This window comes from Gekko japonicus, unplaced genomic scaffold (assembly GCF_001447785.1).
Source record: "Gekko japonicus isolate JY-2015 unplaced genomic scaffold, Gekko_japonicus_V1.1 scaffold644, whole genome shotgun sequence".
Classification (NCBI taxonomy): domain Eukaryota; kingdom Metazoa; phylum Chordata; class Lepidosauria; order Squamata; family Gekkonidae; genus Gekko; species Gekko japonicus.
The window spans coordinates 277,251-292,578 of record NW_015160853.1 but is presented as its reverse complement, the minus strand read 5'-3'; the positions used below and the strand labels follow the sequence as shown (position 1 = coordinate 292,578).

Here is a 15,328-nt window from a genome sequence, read left to right as displayed (position 1 = left end):
GTGGAGCCACTCTGATTGTGGCTTCAGCAGGCGGAACAGCCTTGTCTGCAGCAGTCAAGCAGAACCTCTGCAATCCCCCCAGCCCATGGAACCTGGCAGTGAGGACACACCAACTCAGCACTTACCAGCTGCTGTCCTTTATACAGTTTCTATCTCGGGTACCTGGCATTACGTTTTATGGCACACATGGCCAGTCGGACAAAGTGACATTTATGTCAGATCCGGCCCTCACAACAAATGAGTTTGACACCTCTGGTCTAGAAGAATAAGCAGGGTCATTTCTCCCCCTTGCTGTAGAACGCTAGATGCCTCGAAATAAATGGGGAAGCGCTTGCAGGCAAGGGGACTTCTCATGTTCATTCGAATTCTGTGCTTGCAAATGGTTATTGGATTGCGGCGGCAGCGTTCTCAGCTCATTTCCCACCATTTTATAATAAATCAGCCAATACTGTTGGGGGAAATTCCTGATGGGAACTGGAATGTTCCTTGTAGATCACTTGTTTGCCTACTCGTAGTGACGCTTCTTAAAGCCTTGAGAAATTAAGGAACTATATTGTTTCATTTCAATTATCTACCAGCGTTAACTTCTGAACCAGGAATAGCGCAAGTGGAAACTCTCACTGTGTGGGATGGATTTTGTGTGTTTATGCAAGATTATGCATGTGGTTGATCTCGGAGGATGTTGGAAGGAACGCCCGGGCCATTTTATTGGCAAGATTAGCTGTCAAATATAGCTCTGGTCTAGTCAGTCATCTCTCACACAAGAATTCCAGGGAGGGAAGAAATCCACATTGTCCGATGCAACTATATCCTCCCCCTTCCCCAGTAAACAAACACAAAGCCGATGACCTAAAATGCATTTTCTACTTTGTTTTACAATATTCTCTCTGCATCCAAGTCTGGTTAAGGGTTACAGATGGTACAACAGTAGGGTTCTAAATTTGGGGGATCCTTCCTGCATTGATCCGGAGGCCAAGAAGATCTCACATGTTGCAGATGATTCTGGGGAATGTTTGAGAGCCTGCTGTAACTTCACACGGGGTTGGTGGGGGAGACCTCTTCTTCTGCCAGCTACTCTGCGTTAACTAAGGATATGGTTTTGCGCATGCGTTCCTCTGTTCTGAACGTCATTGGGGGAAATTGGTGACACATTTGTATGAAAAGGGATGCCTACCTTGGCTGACGTTTTATTGAGGAACCTTTAATAATTCGCCAGAACACAATTTGAAAACCAGGGATGAAGGTCCTTAAGTTAATTATGTTTGCCTCCAGGAGGGACCTGGGGATCCCCTGGAATTACAGCTCATCTCCAGGCTACAGAGATCAGTTTCCCTGGAGAAAAGGGATGCTTTGGAGGGTGGACTCTATGGCCTTGTGCTCCACTGAGGTCACTGTCCTCCCCAGGCTCCACCCCTAAATCTCCAGGAGTTTCCCATCCTGGAGTTGGCAACCCTACCTCCGACTCCCCACCAGTGGCTGGGGTGGGGGACTTGGCAGCCCTACCCTAAGTACGTGTATACTGCCCTGGGCCCTGTTAAACTAGAACTGTACTGAGAGTTCCATGTTAAAGCATTCCCAGACATGTGGGAGCCTGATTCAGGTTGGCACTACAGTGGGCAGGGAGAAGCGGACTAAGCCTTTGAGAGTCAGTTTGGTGTAGTGGTTAAGTGCGCGGACTCTAACCTGGGAGAACCGGGTTTGATTCCCCACGCCTCCACTCGCAGCCGCTGGATGACCTTGGGCAAGCCATCGTTCTGTCAGAGCTGTTCTTGAAAAAGAGCAGTTCTCAGTCAGAGCTCTCTCAGCCCCACCTACCTCACAGGGGTGCCTGTTGTGGGGAGGGGAAGGGAAAGGAGTTTGTAAGCCGCTCTGAGACGCCCTTGGGTAGTGAAGGGCGGGGTATAAATCCAGTCTCCTCCTCTTCTCTTGTTTGCTGTGCCATTTTCCTGAAGTGGCCTTGCCCAGTTGGGAAAACTTACAAGCTGGTGTATGTCCTCAAGCATTCCCCAACTAACTTACGCTGGTGGGCTACTCATGTTATGCTTCCACAGCAGGGCAAATATCAGCTCCCTGGGAATGGGGAGCTGATATTTCAGATAGGGAAAGCAGGGCGAAGGGAAGCTTCAACGCCCCTCTCCTTGCCTGCTGCAGTCTAGATAGGAATGGGGCCTCCACAGACCCAAGAATTAAATCTCAACACAGAACTCTGGGCACACATCTGATTTAACAGGATCTAGAAATAGCATAACGTACAGTTAGGCTCAGAGAGGGAACCTTCCCCTCTAAAAGGCATTACTTTGTAATTCACATCTGTTGTTGAGTGACAAATCATATGTGCTCTTTTAGCAAGGGAGGGGGCTTCCATTCCTTGTTGTCGTCCACCCCCCCATAAATGGTAGCCGATACAATGATGTGGCCGATGGAAACCTTCCATTCTAATCGGATGAACGTCTGTTGTTGTCCACAGGCCTCACCATCTCTCAGTCTGATTTATCACGCAGGATTGTTATCGGAGAACTCCAGGTTGAGTCCCTTTGCAGGACTAAGGTCCTCCATGCTTTACTGTCCGTGCTTGGCAGGGCTGAATCACTGACGTTTTTCTTCTTCTTTTGTTTTTGCAGGTAGCTGTATCCAGTTGGGTGGCAGGCAGACCCAAGGGGTACCATGAAGTTTTCAGGACCCCTGGAGAGCCAGAGGTTGTCTCTCCTCCTGGAGATGGCAATCTCTAGGGAAGCTCAGATGTGGAAAGTTCATGTGCCCAAAATTCAGCCCAATCAGGTAACGTTTCTTCATTCTTCCTCCCCTCCGTTGAAGCCATGTGCCTTTTCGTACTCACAGGGACCAGGCCTGATGGATTGTACTTCTTTGCTTAGCAAATAGCTAAAACCCATTCAGTACAAATCCCAGCAATTTATGTCAAGGTGGGACCTAGCCTTTTAATTCACCAGAATGAATAATGCTTTGTTTGTGGAATGTTTGTTCCAGAGCCTAAGGGCACAGACTGTGCTGTTCTGCCTATAATGGTAAATCACTGATATTAGAAGCACGCAGGTTGCTACAGTTTAATTCAGATCTGCTCTGCCACTCTTGTGTTGCTAAAATTGATATTTTGATGGGTGGTAGCTGCCATGCCGTCCTCTTTGGAAACGTCTTAGACTAATTCATATACTTGAGGTCTAAGGGCATGATCCATCACAAAGTTTTCTTGCGCAAATCCCATTGGAATGAATGGGAGCATCCTAGATTGTGCCTTAATTTCCTGTACGGGCACATCTTGACCTCATTGTGTATCGGCTTGTCACTTATGATTAAGGTACAGTCGCAATTAGAGTTTATAAGCTTGTGGAATGTTTAAAGTGCATTTATACCTAGTAACCAAAAAAACAAAAAATTACCAGAGTTTTGGGAGGTGATTAATGTCATGGAGCAGGGGTGGCCAAACTTGCTCAGCGTAAGAGCCACATAGAATAAACGTCAGATGTTTGAGAACCACAAGACATGAATATTTCACACATGTTTTTATTGAGAAAATATGCAAATTTGCCTTTTATTAACATTAAATGAGACTGCCAACAATAAAAACAAAGGGGTTAAAAACAGATATTGATAATGATATTTATTTGTCCAAAGATATTTGTTTGTTTGCTAATGATATTTATTTGTCTGAGAGAGAGAGAAAGAGAGAGAGGTGGAAAGAATGAAAGAGGTGGAAAGAAATAGAGAGAAACAAAGAAAGCAAATAGATGGATGGGAGGGAGGGAGGGAGGAAAAGGATGCCTCCCCTTCGCTTCCCCAGCTGCCCTGCCGGGAGCCACACAATATGTGTGAAAGAGCCGCATGTGGTTCCCGAGCCACAGTTTGGCCACCCCTGTCCTAGAGACAGGAACCTGTGAAACTCACAAGAGAGAAGAAATCACATCTACTCGCCCTTGGGCTCCCTAGCCACTTCTGTTCTCTTTCCCCACCCCTCTGTGGCTCCTTTCTCTTGTTATTTCTGGGCCTCTCCATCACTACTTTCTCTTCCTTCTCTGTGTCACGGTTCCTAGGCAGGCCTGGCATCAGAGGGCGGCAAGGTGAGGGGTCTGCTGAGGCCCACAACTTGGGGGGGGGCCCTGCTGCCACCAACCCCCCCATGTTGTGGGCCAGTCTCGACTCCACACTCTGTAACGGGAGGGAGTGATGAACGATGGGGTGACGCATGAAATCTCTTGCTCTGCTGCCTCCTCTCCTGTAGGGATGTGGGAGGCCATGCCCCACATAGAGTTTTGGGAGACCCACTGTAGGGGTTTGGAAGCCTGGGACAGTCTCTACCCCAAGGCCCATGAAAAGCTGGATCCAACTGTGTTAGTTGCCATCCATAATCTTGCAAGGTTTCCCGAGATCTCAGTTGACGTACTCTGTTGGGGGGGGGGCATTTCAACTCCCCCCCCCTTTTGTTTGATTTGGGAATTTTCTCCAGACCTGGAGGTTCCCCTGTGTTTGCTGAAACATCTCCCCTCTCTGTCCCTGGTGGCCAGGGCCTGGCCCCACTGTGCAGGTTCATACACCAGCTCTCACACTGTGAAATAATGCCGTTTCGCTCCACTTCGGTGACGGTTTGCTAGTGGATTTTGCCATTTCACGCAGTAAAATCCAGTCGCAAAGAGCATTGAAGGCCCTGACCTGGGTAGCCCAGGCAAGTCTGACCTTGTCAGATCTCGCAGCGCCGACCCTGGCAAGTATTTGGATGGGAGACCTCCAAGGAATACCAGGGCTGGGAGGCAGAGGCAGGCTATCAAGCCGCTTCTCTGAATGTCCTCCATGCCCCGGTAGGAGTCACCAGAGGTCGCCATGACTTCCAGGCACGGGCACACACACACTCAGAGAGCCAATTTGGTGTAGCAGTTAAGTGTGCGGACTCTAATCTGGGAGAACCGGGTTTGGTTCCCCACTCCTCCACTTGCACCTGGCTGGATGACCTTGGGCAAGCCGTAGTTCTGTCAGAGCTGTTCTTGAAAAAGAGCAGTTTCTGCCAGAGCTCTCTCAGCCCCACCCACCTCACAGGGTGTCTGTTGTGGGGAGGGGAAGGGAGTGGAGTTTGTAAGCCGCTCTGAGACTCCCTTGGGTAGTGAAGGGCGGGGTATAAATCTAATCTCTCCTCTCCTCTCCTCTCCACTCCTCTCCTCTCCTCTCCTCTTCTTCTTCTCACACACGCACACAAATGCAAAAATATCCCCAAAAAGGCAGGAAAGGAAAAAGAAAGTGGATTGAAAGCGCGTTATCTGATGTGTGTGAAAGCACCCCATTGTGTTCGTTAACCCCCAAGCCCTTAAAAGAAACCAAGGGCTCCTCGCATGAATAGATGAAGCTGCCTTATACTGAATCAGCCCACTGGTCTATCAGGTTCAATCCTGTCCACTCAGACCCACAGCACTTCTCCAGGGTCTCATGGGGAGTCTTTCACACCACCTACTACTTGACCCTTCTAACTAGAGATGCCAGGGATTGAACCGGGGACCTTTTTGCGTGCCAAGCAGATGCTCCGCGACCAGCCGTGGCCAATGTTCCCTCTAAGCTGTGGAGTCTTGTGAGCAAAAATTCTACTTTGTGAGCTACTGGCATTAAAGTTGTGAGCCAGTGATTTGGCTACTGCATAAATGAGTTTGCTCTGGAGCCCTCCTTCCTGAGCCATGACAAAAATGTGTGAGCCAGAGGCTAAAAAACTGTGAGCTAGCTCACACTAACTCAGCTTAGAGGGAACACTGGTCGTGGCCCTAACCGCTGTTCCTCTACCACCTGTCCCAACTGCTGTGAAAACTGCTTCCCTTATTACGGCCTCATAGTTCTTTGAAAAAGAAGCACGAACGCCTGGTGTGTCGCGGCTCTTCCTCTAAAGCTTTAATGGTTGCCAGTTTTCTTTTTAGAAAAAAAGTTGGATCAAACTGGGCTCGCCCTCCCCAGCGCACAAAGCAGTCTCTTCTAGAGATGGCTCACTGCCTCCCGCTGCGGTGGGCAGGTTCAGATTTGTGCGTAAGGTTGTTTGATTTGGTGCCTGGTGCCAGCCCTAAAAAAACGTGGGCGTGAATCTCCTTGGCTTCCGTGGAGGCTCTGTGCAGAGGGTGCTTTAAAACCATGGAAACGGCCTCCCCGGCAACTCCAGAGAAGCCATACGGGGTTTTTGCTAGCTAGCGTTCTCAGCATAACGTTAGCATTGGAGCCGGGTTGTTTTCTTAGTTCCATTGAACCACTGAGTCCGTTATTAACAGGTGGCGGAGGAATTTATTTTGCTTGGGAAGGAGTTTTCTCCTGAAGTCAGAGAGGCAGTGACTTTGGGCTGGTAGGGTAAGGTGGAGAGCTTTGATTTGCACAGGAATAAACAGCTTTAAAAGGGGATTAGATGGATTCATGGAGGGTAGGCCTTTCAGTGGCTACTAGCCATGGTGGCTGAGGGGAACCTCCACATTCAGAGGCACTCATCCTCTGAATCCCAGAGCCAGGAGGCAACATCAGGGAACGCCTCGGCCTCTGTGTCATTGTGAGAGCCAGTTTGGTGTAGTGGTTAAGTGTGCAGACTCTAATCTGGGAGAACCGGGTTTGATTCCCCACTCCTCCACTTGCACCTGGCTGGATGACCTTGGGCAAGCCATAGTTCTGGCACAGCTGTTCTTGAAAAAGAGCAGTTTCTGTCAGAGCTCTCTCAGCCCCACCTACCTCACAGGGTGTCTGTTGTGGGGAGGGGAAGGGAAAGGAGTTTGTGACCTTGGGTCATTCACAAGCTCTGGCACAGCTGTTCCTGAAAGAGCAGTTTGTGTCAGAGTTCTCTCAGCCCCACCCACCTCACAGGGTGTCTGTTGTGGGGAGGGGAAGGGAAAGGAGTTTGTAAGCTGCTCTGAGACACCTTTGGGTAGTGAAGGGCGGGGTATAAATCCAATCTCTTCTTCTTCTTCTTTGTTGGCTGTCCAGAGGAACTGGTTGGCCACTGTGTGAGACAGGATGCTGGATTAGATGGACCATTGAAGAAGAGAAGAGATTGGATTTATACCCCGCCCTTCACTACCCAAAGGAGTCTCAGAGCAGCTTACAAACTCCTTTCCCTCCCCCTCCCCACAACAGACACCCTGTGAGGTCTGATCCAGCAAGACTCTTCTAATGTTCTTATTACCCAGTTTCAAGTTGGGTAGCCATGCGGATCTACGGTAGAAGAGCAAGTATTTCAGTGCATTAGCACCTTTAGGACTAACAAGTTTTCCAGGATATAAGCTTTCAAGAGGTTGGCCACTGTGTGAGACAGGATGCTGGACTCGCTGGACCCCTGGTCTGACCCAGCAGGGCTCTTCTGATGTTCTTAAGAGTCAGAGCTCCCTTCTTCAGAACTAATGAAGGAGGAGGTTTGACTCTCGAAAGTGCATATGCCAGAAATCTTGTTGGGCTTCAAGGCCCTACTGGACTGGAATCTTGGTCTTCATTTGATCAGAGCTCTTCCTGCACGATGCAGGGTGCTTTGCTGTGCTGTGACTTCATTGGCAGAGCAGCTGCTTGGCATGCAGAAGGTCCCAGGTTTAATCCCTGCAATCTTCAGTGAAAGGTTCTCGGGTAGCAGGTGCTGAGAAGGTTCCTCTCTGCCTGAGACGGTGGCAGTCAGACTAGGATGATGATGATGATGATGATGATGATGATGATGATGATGATGATGATGATGATGATGATGATGATGATGATGATGATGATGATAGTATGGCAGTGTGTGTCATATAGCCAGGAGATCCTAAGATGCATCTTAGGCACCCAGAAGTTCTAGCTTTTTTAGCGTTATGCACCACTAGGTGGCGAGCTAGACTTGAAGACCAGAGATGTTTCAGAGGTGGTTTGCCATTGCTTGCCTCTGTGCCACGACCCTTGGAGGTCACCCAAATACTAGCCAGGGCCAGTTTGGTGTTAGTAGTTAAGTGTGCGGACTCTAATCTGGGAGAACCGGCTTTGATTCCCCACTCCTCCACTTGCAGCTGCTGGATGACCTTGGGCAAGCCATTGTTCTGTCAGAGCTGTCCTTGAAAAAGAGCAGTTTCTGTCAAGAGTTCTCTCAGCCCCACCTACCTCACAGGGTGTCTGTTGTGGGGAGGGGAAGGGAAATGAGTTTGTAAGCCGCTCTGAGACTCCGGGTGGGTGGGTGGTATAAATCCAGTCTCCTCCTCCTCTGAGGAGGAGGTCTGACGGGATCAGGCTAGCCTGGGCTACCCAGAACAAACAATACAAAGCTAGCTAGACTGACTTGGGATAAAGTGTTAAGAAGCATCACAGCTCAAAGAGAGAGACCAACAAGATTTTTGGGTATAAGCTTTTGAGAGTCAAAGCTCCCTAGTATCTGACGAAGGGAGCTTTGACTCCTGGGTGCCCTACCCTGAAACTCTTGTTGGTCTCGAGGTGCTACTGGACTTGAACCTCACTCTTCTACTGCAGACCAGCACCACTGCCTTTTGAAACTTATTTTCAAAGAGAGAAGAAATTCTGCCCAGATGGAGGAGGCGAAGGTGCTGCTGTGTATATTTATTATGTACGATGAGGCCACATATCCAAGTCTTATGAATCTATGTCTTATGAGGAAAGGCTGAAAGAGTTGGGGATGTTTAGCCTGGGAAAGAGAAGGCTTAGAGGGGACATGATTGCAGTCTTCAAGTATTTGAAGGGCTGTCATGTAGAGGATGGAGCAGATCTATTATCTCTTGCTCCGGATTGCAAGACTAGACCTAACGGGTGGAAATTACAAGGGAGTCGATACCGGCTAAATATCAGGAGAAACTTCCTAAGTGTCAGAGTGGTTGAGCAGTGGAACAGACTGCCTCGGGAGGTGGTGGATGTCCCTTTGCTGGACGTTTTCAGGCAGAAGCTGGACGGCCATCTTTCGGGTATGTCGTAGGGCTATCTTTCGGCTATGCTTCTGCAGAGTGCAGGGGGTTGGACTAGATGACCTGCAAGGTCCCTTCCAACTCTTAACATTCTATGATTATATGTGTGTGTGTCACTTCCTCAGAAAGAACACGCAACAGCCAGGGTTTGGGCCGCCGAACCATTGTTGATTATTAATCATCTTCTTAGGTATTACTAATATTAAGTGGCATAGTCTCAGTTATGCAAATGGATTTTCTTATTCTGGCTTTTTGTTGATCTTCTGCGCTGAACTTTGATGTTGTTTGGGTCTTTAATTGTAAAAGGTTGCAGAGCTCTGAGTTTTATCTGCCGACATTCTGCCTCATGGTCTCGCACTTGGGAGCAGTTTTGCATTTATTTTCACCACAGTATTTCCATTGGCTGGGATGTTCTTTCTGGTTTAAAACTGTGTCGTTTCAGACTTGATCTTCAGAGGCTGCAACTTCTGGTAAACGGCTTGATACGAAGCATCAGGTTGTTATTCTTTTTTAAGTGTCGGCTGCTTTAAGCAGATTGGAATTCTTCAGTTCAGGGCTGGGATTTTAAAAAGGTAGACAGATGGCTGGGAACTAGGAAATAAAAATGTCTTACGTATGTCACACAGGGTATCGTATATAGTCTCTGAGTGTTTGACAATTCGAGGTTTATTGTAGTAATATAACATTGTTCGTTTCAGTGCGGGCGTAGACATAAAATATATAAGGAAGGACTTTGGACTTTGCAATTGACGCAAAGTCATTTTGGTTTAGCATTACTCGCTGCGATCCCCCCCCCCTTCATTCACTGTGGTGGAAAGTGCTGTCAAGTCACAGCCGACTTATGGCGACCCTGTAGGGTTTTGGGGGCAAGAGACGTTTCAGAGGTGGTTTGCCATTGCCTGCCTCTGCTCAGGGACCCTGGACTTCCTTGGTGGTCTCCTTTCTGAGTACTCTCTGCTTCGGTTTGGAGATCTGGCGAGATCACAGGCTAACCTGGGCCCTCCGAGTCAGGGCTTTTTTATTCATGGGTCAGCCATATCTATAGGTTCCTGCATCGTGCAGGGGGTTGGACTACCAAGCAGGGGTCGTTTTGTAGAAAAAGAGCTAGGGGAACTCATTAGCATAACTCATTAGCATATGCCACACCCCCTGACATCAGGGGCCCGGCGGTGGACCTGCAAGGCCGGCAGGAGTGCAAGGAAGCCCCGACAAGGCCCTCCCTGGCCCCAGGCAGGCAGGGGTGGGGAGAGGCAGGGAGGAAGCAACTTACCCTCCCTCTTCTCCCGCACCTCACCCGGGGGAACTGCGATCCCCCGCGTTCCCCCCCGAAATGACCTCTGCTACTAAGTGATTACCTTTGGAGCACATGTCGTTTAAACACCCTGTGTGCTGCCAGCACAGCAGTGCCTGTATCTAGGAATGAACTGGGGTCTTAAAATGCCCCAGGAGCGAGGCACACGGAGCGACCCTGCGGCAGGGGCAACTCAGCTCAGTGGTTAAGACGCTGAACTGCAGACTGGAAGGTCGGTAGTTCAGCAGTTCGAGACCCAGGTGCCGCACGACGGAGTGAGCTCCCGTCTCTGACCCCAGCTCCTGCCAGCCTAGCAGTTTGAAAGCAAGAAATTGCAAGTAGATAAATAGGCAGTGACAGGGCTCTTTTTGTAGAAAAAGCCCAGCATAATAGGCCACACCCAACAGCAGAAACTCATTAGCATATTAGGCCACACCCCTGACAGCAGAGCTCAGTAGCACATTAGGCTGCACCCCCATGTTACCAGAAGTGTGCTCATCCAGCCACACCCACCTTTTGCTTCTTATTCTGTTTACCTTGTTTGTTGTCAAAACCCAGGGCTCTTTTTGGAGCAGGAACTCCTTTGCATGTTAGGCCACACACCCTTAATGTAGCCAATCCTAATGAGTTTCTGCTGTTGGGTGTGGCCTGTTATGCTAATGAGTTCCTGCTGGGCGTGGCCAACTCGGGAGCCAACCGGAACTCCGTTCCTGTGCGTTCCTGCCCAAAAATAGCCCTGGGTACCACTTCCGTGGGAAGGGAACAGTGTTCCGTGCGCTTCGGCGTCTAGTCATGCCGGCCACATGACCACAGAAACATCTTCGGACAGCGCTGCCTCTTCAGCTTGGAAATGGAGGTGAGCACCGCATCCCTAGAGTCGGATTCGACTGGTTTTCGAGCAAGGGAAACCTTTACCTTTACCTTTCTACTGTAAAACCAGTTGTACTTCCCAAAAATTCTCTACAATCTGCCCCCGCCTCTGCCAAGGAAGCCTTCTCAAGGCAGCATGTGTTCTGCTTCCAAAAAATGTTTGCATCTCGGCGACTGAAATTCTGCAACGAGTAAAGCTGACTCGTGGCTCATATAAAGGATGGAAGTTGGCTTGATTTAGCTTCTGTTTGTTTTGTATCGTTTTTCTTCTCGCACTTTTTCTTATTTTGCAGAACTGCTTGGTGGGAAGAAGGTTCACAGTATTTACTTTCAGTCCGTATTCCTTGGTGGGGGTGGAAAGTGCCACCAAGTCACAGCCCCCACGCATGGCGGCTGCTGTAGGGTTTTCAAGGCAAAAAGATGCCCAGTGGTGCTTTGCCATCGCCGGCCTCTGCGGAGCAACCCTGGACTTCCTCGGTGGTCTCCCATCCAAGTACTCACCAGGGCCGACCCTGCTTAGCTTCCGAGATCCGAGAAGATGAGGCTAGCCTGGGCTATCCAGGTCAGGGCCACGTTCCTTATCTCCCTCTTTTTAAACTTACCTTTCTTTAAGTGACTCTGAACATTCCTTGCCTCTTAGAGCAGGGGTGTCAAACATGCGGCCCGGGGGCCAGATCAGGCCCCCAGAGGGCTTCTATCAGGCCCGCAGTGGAAACGGCTGTCTTCTGCTTCTTCTTCCAGTTCTGCTGCTGCTGCGTCATCGTAGCTTTGCAGCTTACAGATGCACACCTGAACAGCATACTCAAGACTGCAACAGCACAGACATTTTTATGCAGTAATTCAGAGCAAGAGGTGTCAGTTATCGGACACTGTTAAATAAACAAAATATTGCAAGAGTGCTAATGTTTTAAGCAAGTTTTTATTTTAAGTGAAAACAATACCCCTTTTTGTTTGTTTTCTTTATAAAGTTCATATCTCTGCTACCTGGCATTACATTTTATGACACACCTAGCCCGGCCCAATAAGGTCTCATTTATGTCAGATCCAGCCCTCATAACAAATGAGTTCGACACCCCTGTCTTAGAGCATGCTTAATTCTCAGTGAGGGCTTTTCCTTTTGTTTAATTGACACAGTCGGATTGTTTGCATACTTGAAGTCTCTTGAGTATGTACAAACCCCTTCCTTCCATCCTGGGCAGCTTGATTTCCCTGCTTTCACGCTGGGCACAAAGCACCTGCTTTAATAGGGGCCTGCTGTGTTACCGAGGATATGTCCCGAGTGCCCAGAGCGTTTGACATAACTTCGTGTCTCAGTTTTTAACAACCACCATGACACATATTGGCACCTCTTCCAGCGGAACCGAGAGGCCTGCATGAACAGGGGGGGACCGTTCATTTAAAAATAACAAGCCGAAAATAAATAGATTGATCTCGCTGTGCTTTGAGAACGTCAAGAAAAATAATAAGCTCACAAAAATTGTTTATAAAGCCATCAAACCCTGCATGACCATTGCTGGCAAAGTGCCTGCGTTGCACAGAACCTGGTTCTCATTTCCATTTACAAAAGTATCCCGACCTCCTCTCTCGGAGGCCGTCCTCGCTAACTGCAGGCCAGTCAGTTGGGCTGCTTAGAAGCCAGCCCTGGCTACTGGCGGGGTCCTCTGTACAAAAGGCCTCCACCAATTTGCCCGGGCCAGTGTTCCCTCTAAGCTGAGTTGGTGTGAGCTAGCTCACAGTTTTTAGCCTCTAGCTCACATTTTTGTCTTAGCTCAGGAAGGGATGGTTCCATAGCAAACTAATTCATGCAGCAGCCAAATCGCTCGCTCACAATTTTAATGCCAGTAACACACAAAGTGGAATTTTTGCTCACAAGACTCCACAGCTTAGAGGGAGCACTGCCCCCAGCCCCCACTGGTGACCGTTCTCCATGAATTGCAGAGGACTCGTGGAAAGTCTCTCATTTAGCTTGGAGCCTGCAGAAGCTGTGTAAAAATGCTCTGCTGCTTCTGCCTCTCCCAAAGCCCAGCGTGATGTGGAGGTTCTTCCCTCTAGGTCCCTGGCACTTGGGGAAAGGGCAGGGTCAGTGGCCAGCTAATGTGCCATTGCCAGCATTTGTAGGCCCGAATTATCTTTCTCCTCCCAAGGGGAGGGAAGAAGGCATGGTGTAGCCGATCTCTTCAGATCTCAGAAGCTTAAGCAGGGTCAGTACTTGGATGCCATAAGCGTCATGTCGCTTGAAGGCTCCAGAAAGTGATTGGAATTATTCACTGGATTTATACCTGACTCTTCCTCCAAACTGTAAAACGGAGCTCTTCCACCAGATGTTCGATTAGGGAGCCGCCTTTTAACATCAAGGCCCTGGCCCCAACATCGACATCAGTTCTAACTCGACAAATAACAGCCTGGCAGGAGCCTGGACTGTGGTGGTAGGCGACCGTTCCAAATGTTGAGAGAATGCCGCCACCTTTTATTAACATCTATGATCTGAGAATTTGTGATTTTTATATGCTGCGATTGTGATTTTAATTTAATTGTGTTTTAACATATTCTGCTGTTTTATTATATCTATCTATATATTGTGAGCCGCCCTGAGCCCGCTATGGCGGGGAGGTCGGGATACAAATTTAATAAATAAATAAATAAGATTGCCATGTCCTTCGAGGCTCAGACCCCGAAACCCAGGAATGGGACCAGGGACGCCCCCTGGGGGGAGTGCTGCTGGGATCGAGAAGCGCTTGACGATTTCGTAGAAAGAGGTCTCAGGACTCTTCTTCTGTCTGTTCTTCAGTGCTGTGTGTTCAACTCCCAGTTGCTGCAGAGAGGGAAAGAAAGATTCCAAAAATGGGGTCCCTGACCTTTTTTAGCCTGCAGGCATCTTTGGAATTCTGACATTACATGGTGGGCATAGCCACAAAATGGCTGCCGCTGAAGGAGGTCTGCAAAATCCTAATCAGGATGACTCGGAAGAGGAAGGCAGGAGCAAACCACCTCTGCTTCTCGCTTGCTTTGAAAGCCCCTTGCCGTGGTCACCAAAGTCGGCTGTGGCTTTACGGCATTGACATACATCACCACCCCCGGTATAAATGGGCTCACGTACACAATTTGTTGGTGTGGCAGCCGTAGCCTGAAGCATAGTTCTCAACTTGTTGACTGTCTTGTTTCATACATAGTTGCTTCTGAAGGGTGTGCCTTTTGGGGTGGAAGTAACAGGAGAGGCCGAAGTGCTTGCCGATGACAGAACCCTTCCGTCACGTCTGCCGTAATGCCGTAGGCCCAGTTCTCTCAGAAGAGGCACGCATCTGTCTGGGCCGTAAAACTTTCAAAAACTACAGTGTCAGGGAGAAGACCAGGGTAGAACTTGGAGGTGGAGGTGGTGGTTGGATTTATACCCCCCCCTTCACTACCCAAAGGAGTCTCAGAGCGGCTTACAAACTCCTTTCCCTTCCCCTCCCTACAACAGACACCCTGTGAGGTAGGTGGGGCCGAGAGAGCTCTTGACAGAAACTGCTCTTTTTCAAGAACAGCTCTTATCAGAACTATGGCTTGCCCAAGGTCATCCAGCAGGTGCAAGTGGAGGAGTGGGGGAATCAACCCCGGTTCTCCCAGATTAGAGTCCCCGCACTTAACCACTACACCAAAGTGGCTCTATCTACACCAAACCGGCTTTACCCCTGAAGGCAGGTTTCCTGTGTGGAGGGATTTGTGTAGGGGCTGTAGCTCAGTGGTAGAGCATCTGCGTGGAGTGCGGAAGGTCCCGGGTTCAATCCCGAGCATCTCCAGTTAAAGGACCTGGCAGTAGGTGATGTGAAAGTCCTCTGCTTGAGATCCTGGAGCGCTGCTGCCAGTCTGGGTAGGCAATACTGGCCTTGATGGTTCAGTATAAGGCAGTTCTGCTTGCGTATGTGTGGGATCCTGCCACGTGAGCCCAACGTGCAATCTGAAATGGTGCAGACACAGAGCTGGGTCCTGCAAAAAAATCCCCGCTGATGGGAAGACATTGCCGTCAGCAGAGTGGGACTTCCTCGCTCCCCTCTTGCTGCTGCTCAGAATGTGTCAGGTTCCCAGTCAAATCACTCTCCACACGCACTTCCTTTAGTGACTGTTTTATTTAGAGATTTGAGATGCTGTGGGTTCGGACTCTTCGTCAGGACTGAGGTGCAAAGGTGGGAAAGCCAGGTATAGTCACAACCCCAAAATTCCATTCATACAAATCAGCATTACTACAAAGACCATGAAAGATATACGGTCAACAACTAGCCAGACACAGACTCTACTTCAAGGACAC

The 15,328-nt window shown here is 49.2% G+C and overlaps 1 protein-coding gene across 2 annotated transcripts in view; it reads left to right on the top strand.

Annotated features, from left to right (window-relative positions):
* The window catches only part of CCNI (cyclin I), a 98,131-nt gene that overhangs the window by 47,596 nt on the left and 35,207 nt on the right, over positions 1 to 15,328 (top strand). For both annotated transcript variants that reach the window (XM_015421201.1, XM_015421209.1), the window contains exon 2: positions 2,622 to 2,778. In XM_015421201.1, the coding sequence (XP_015276687.1) occupies positions 2,665 to 2,778 (114 nt within the window). In that variant the 5' untranslated portion in view covers positions 2,622 to 2,664. The remainder of the gene's footprint in view (positions 1 to 2,621; positions 2,779 to 15,328) is intronic.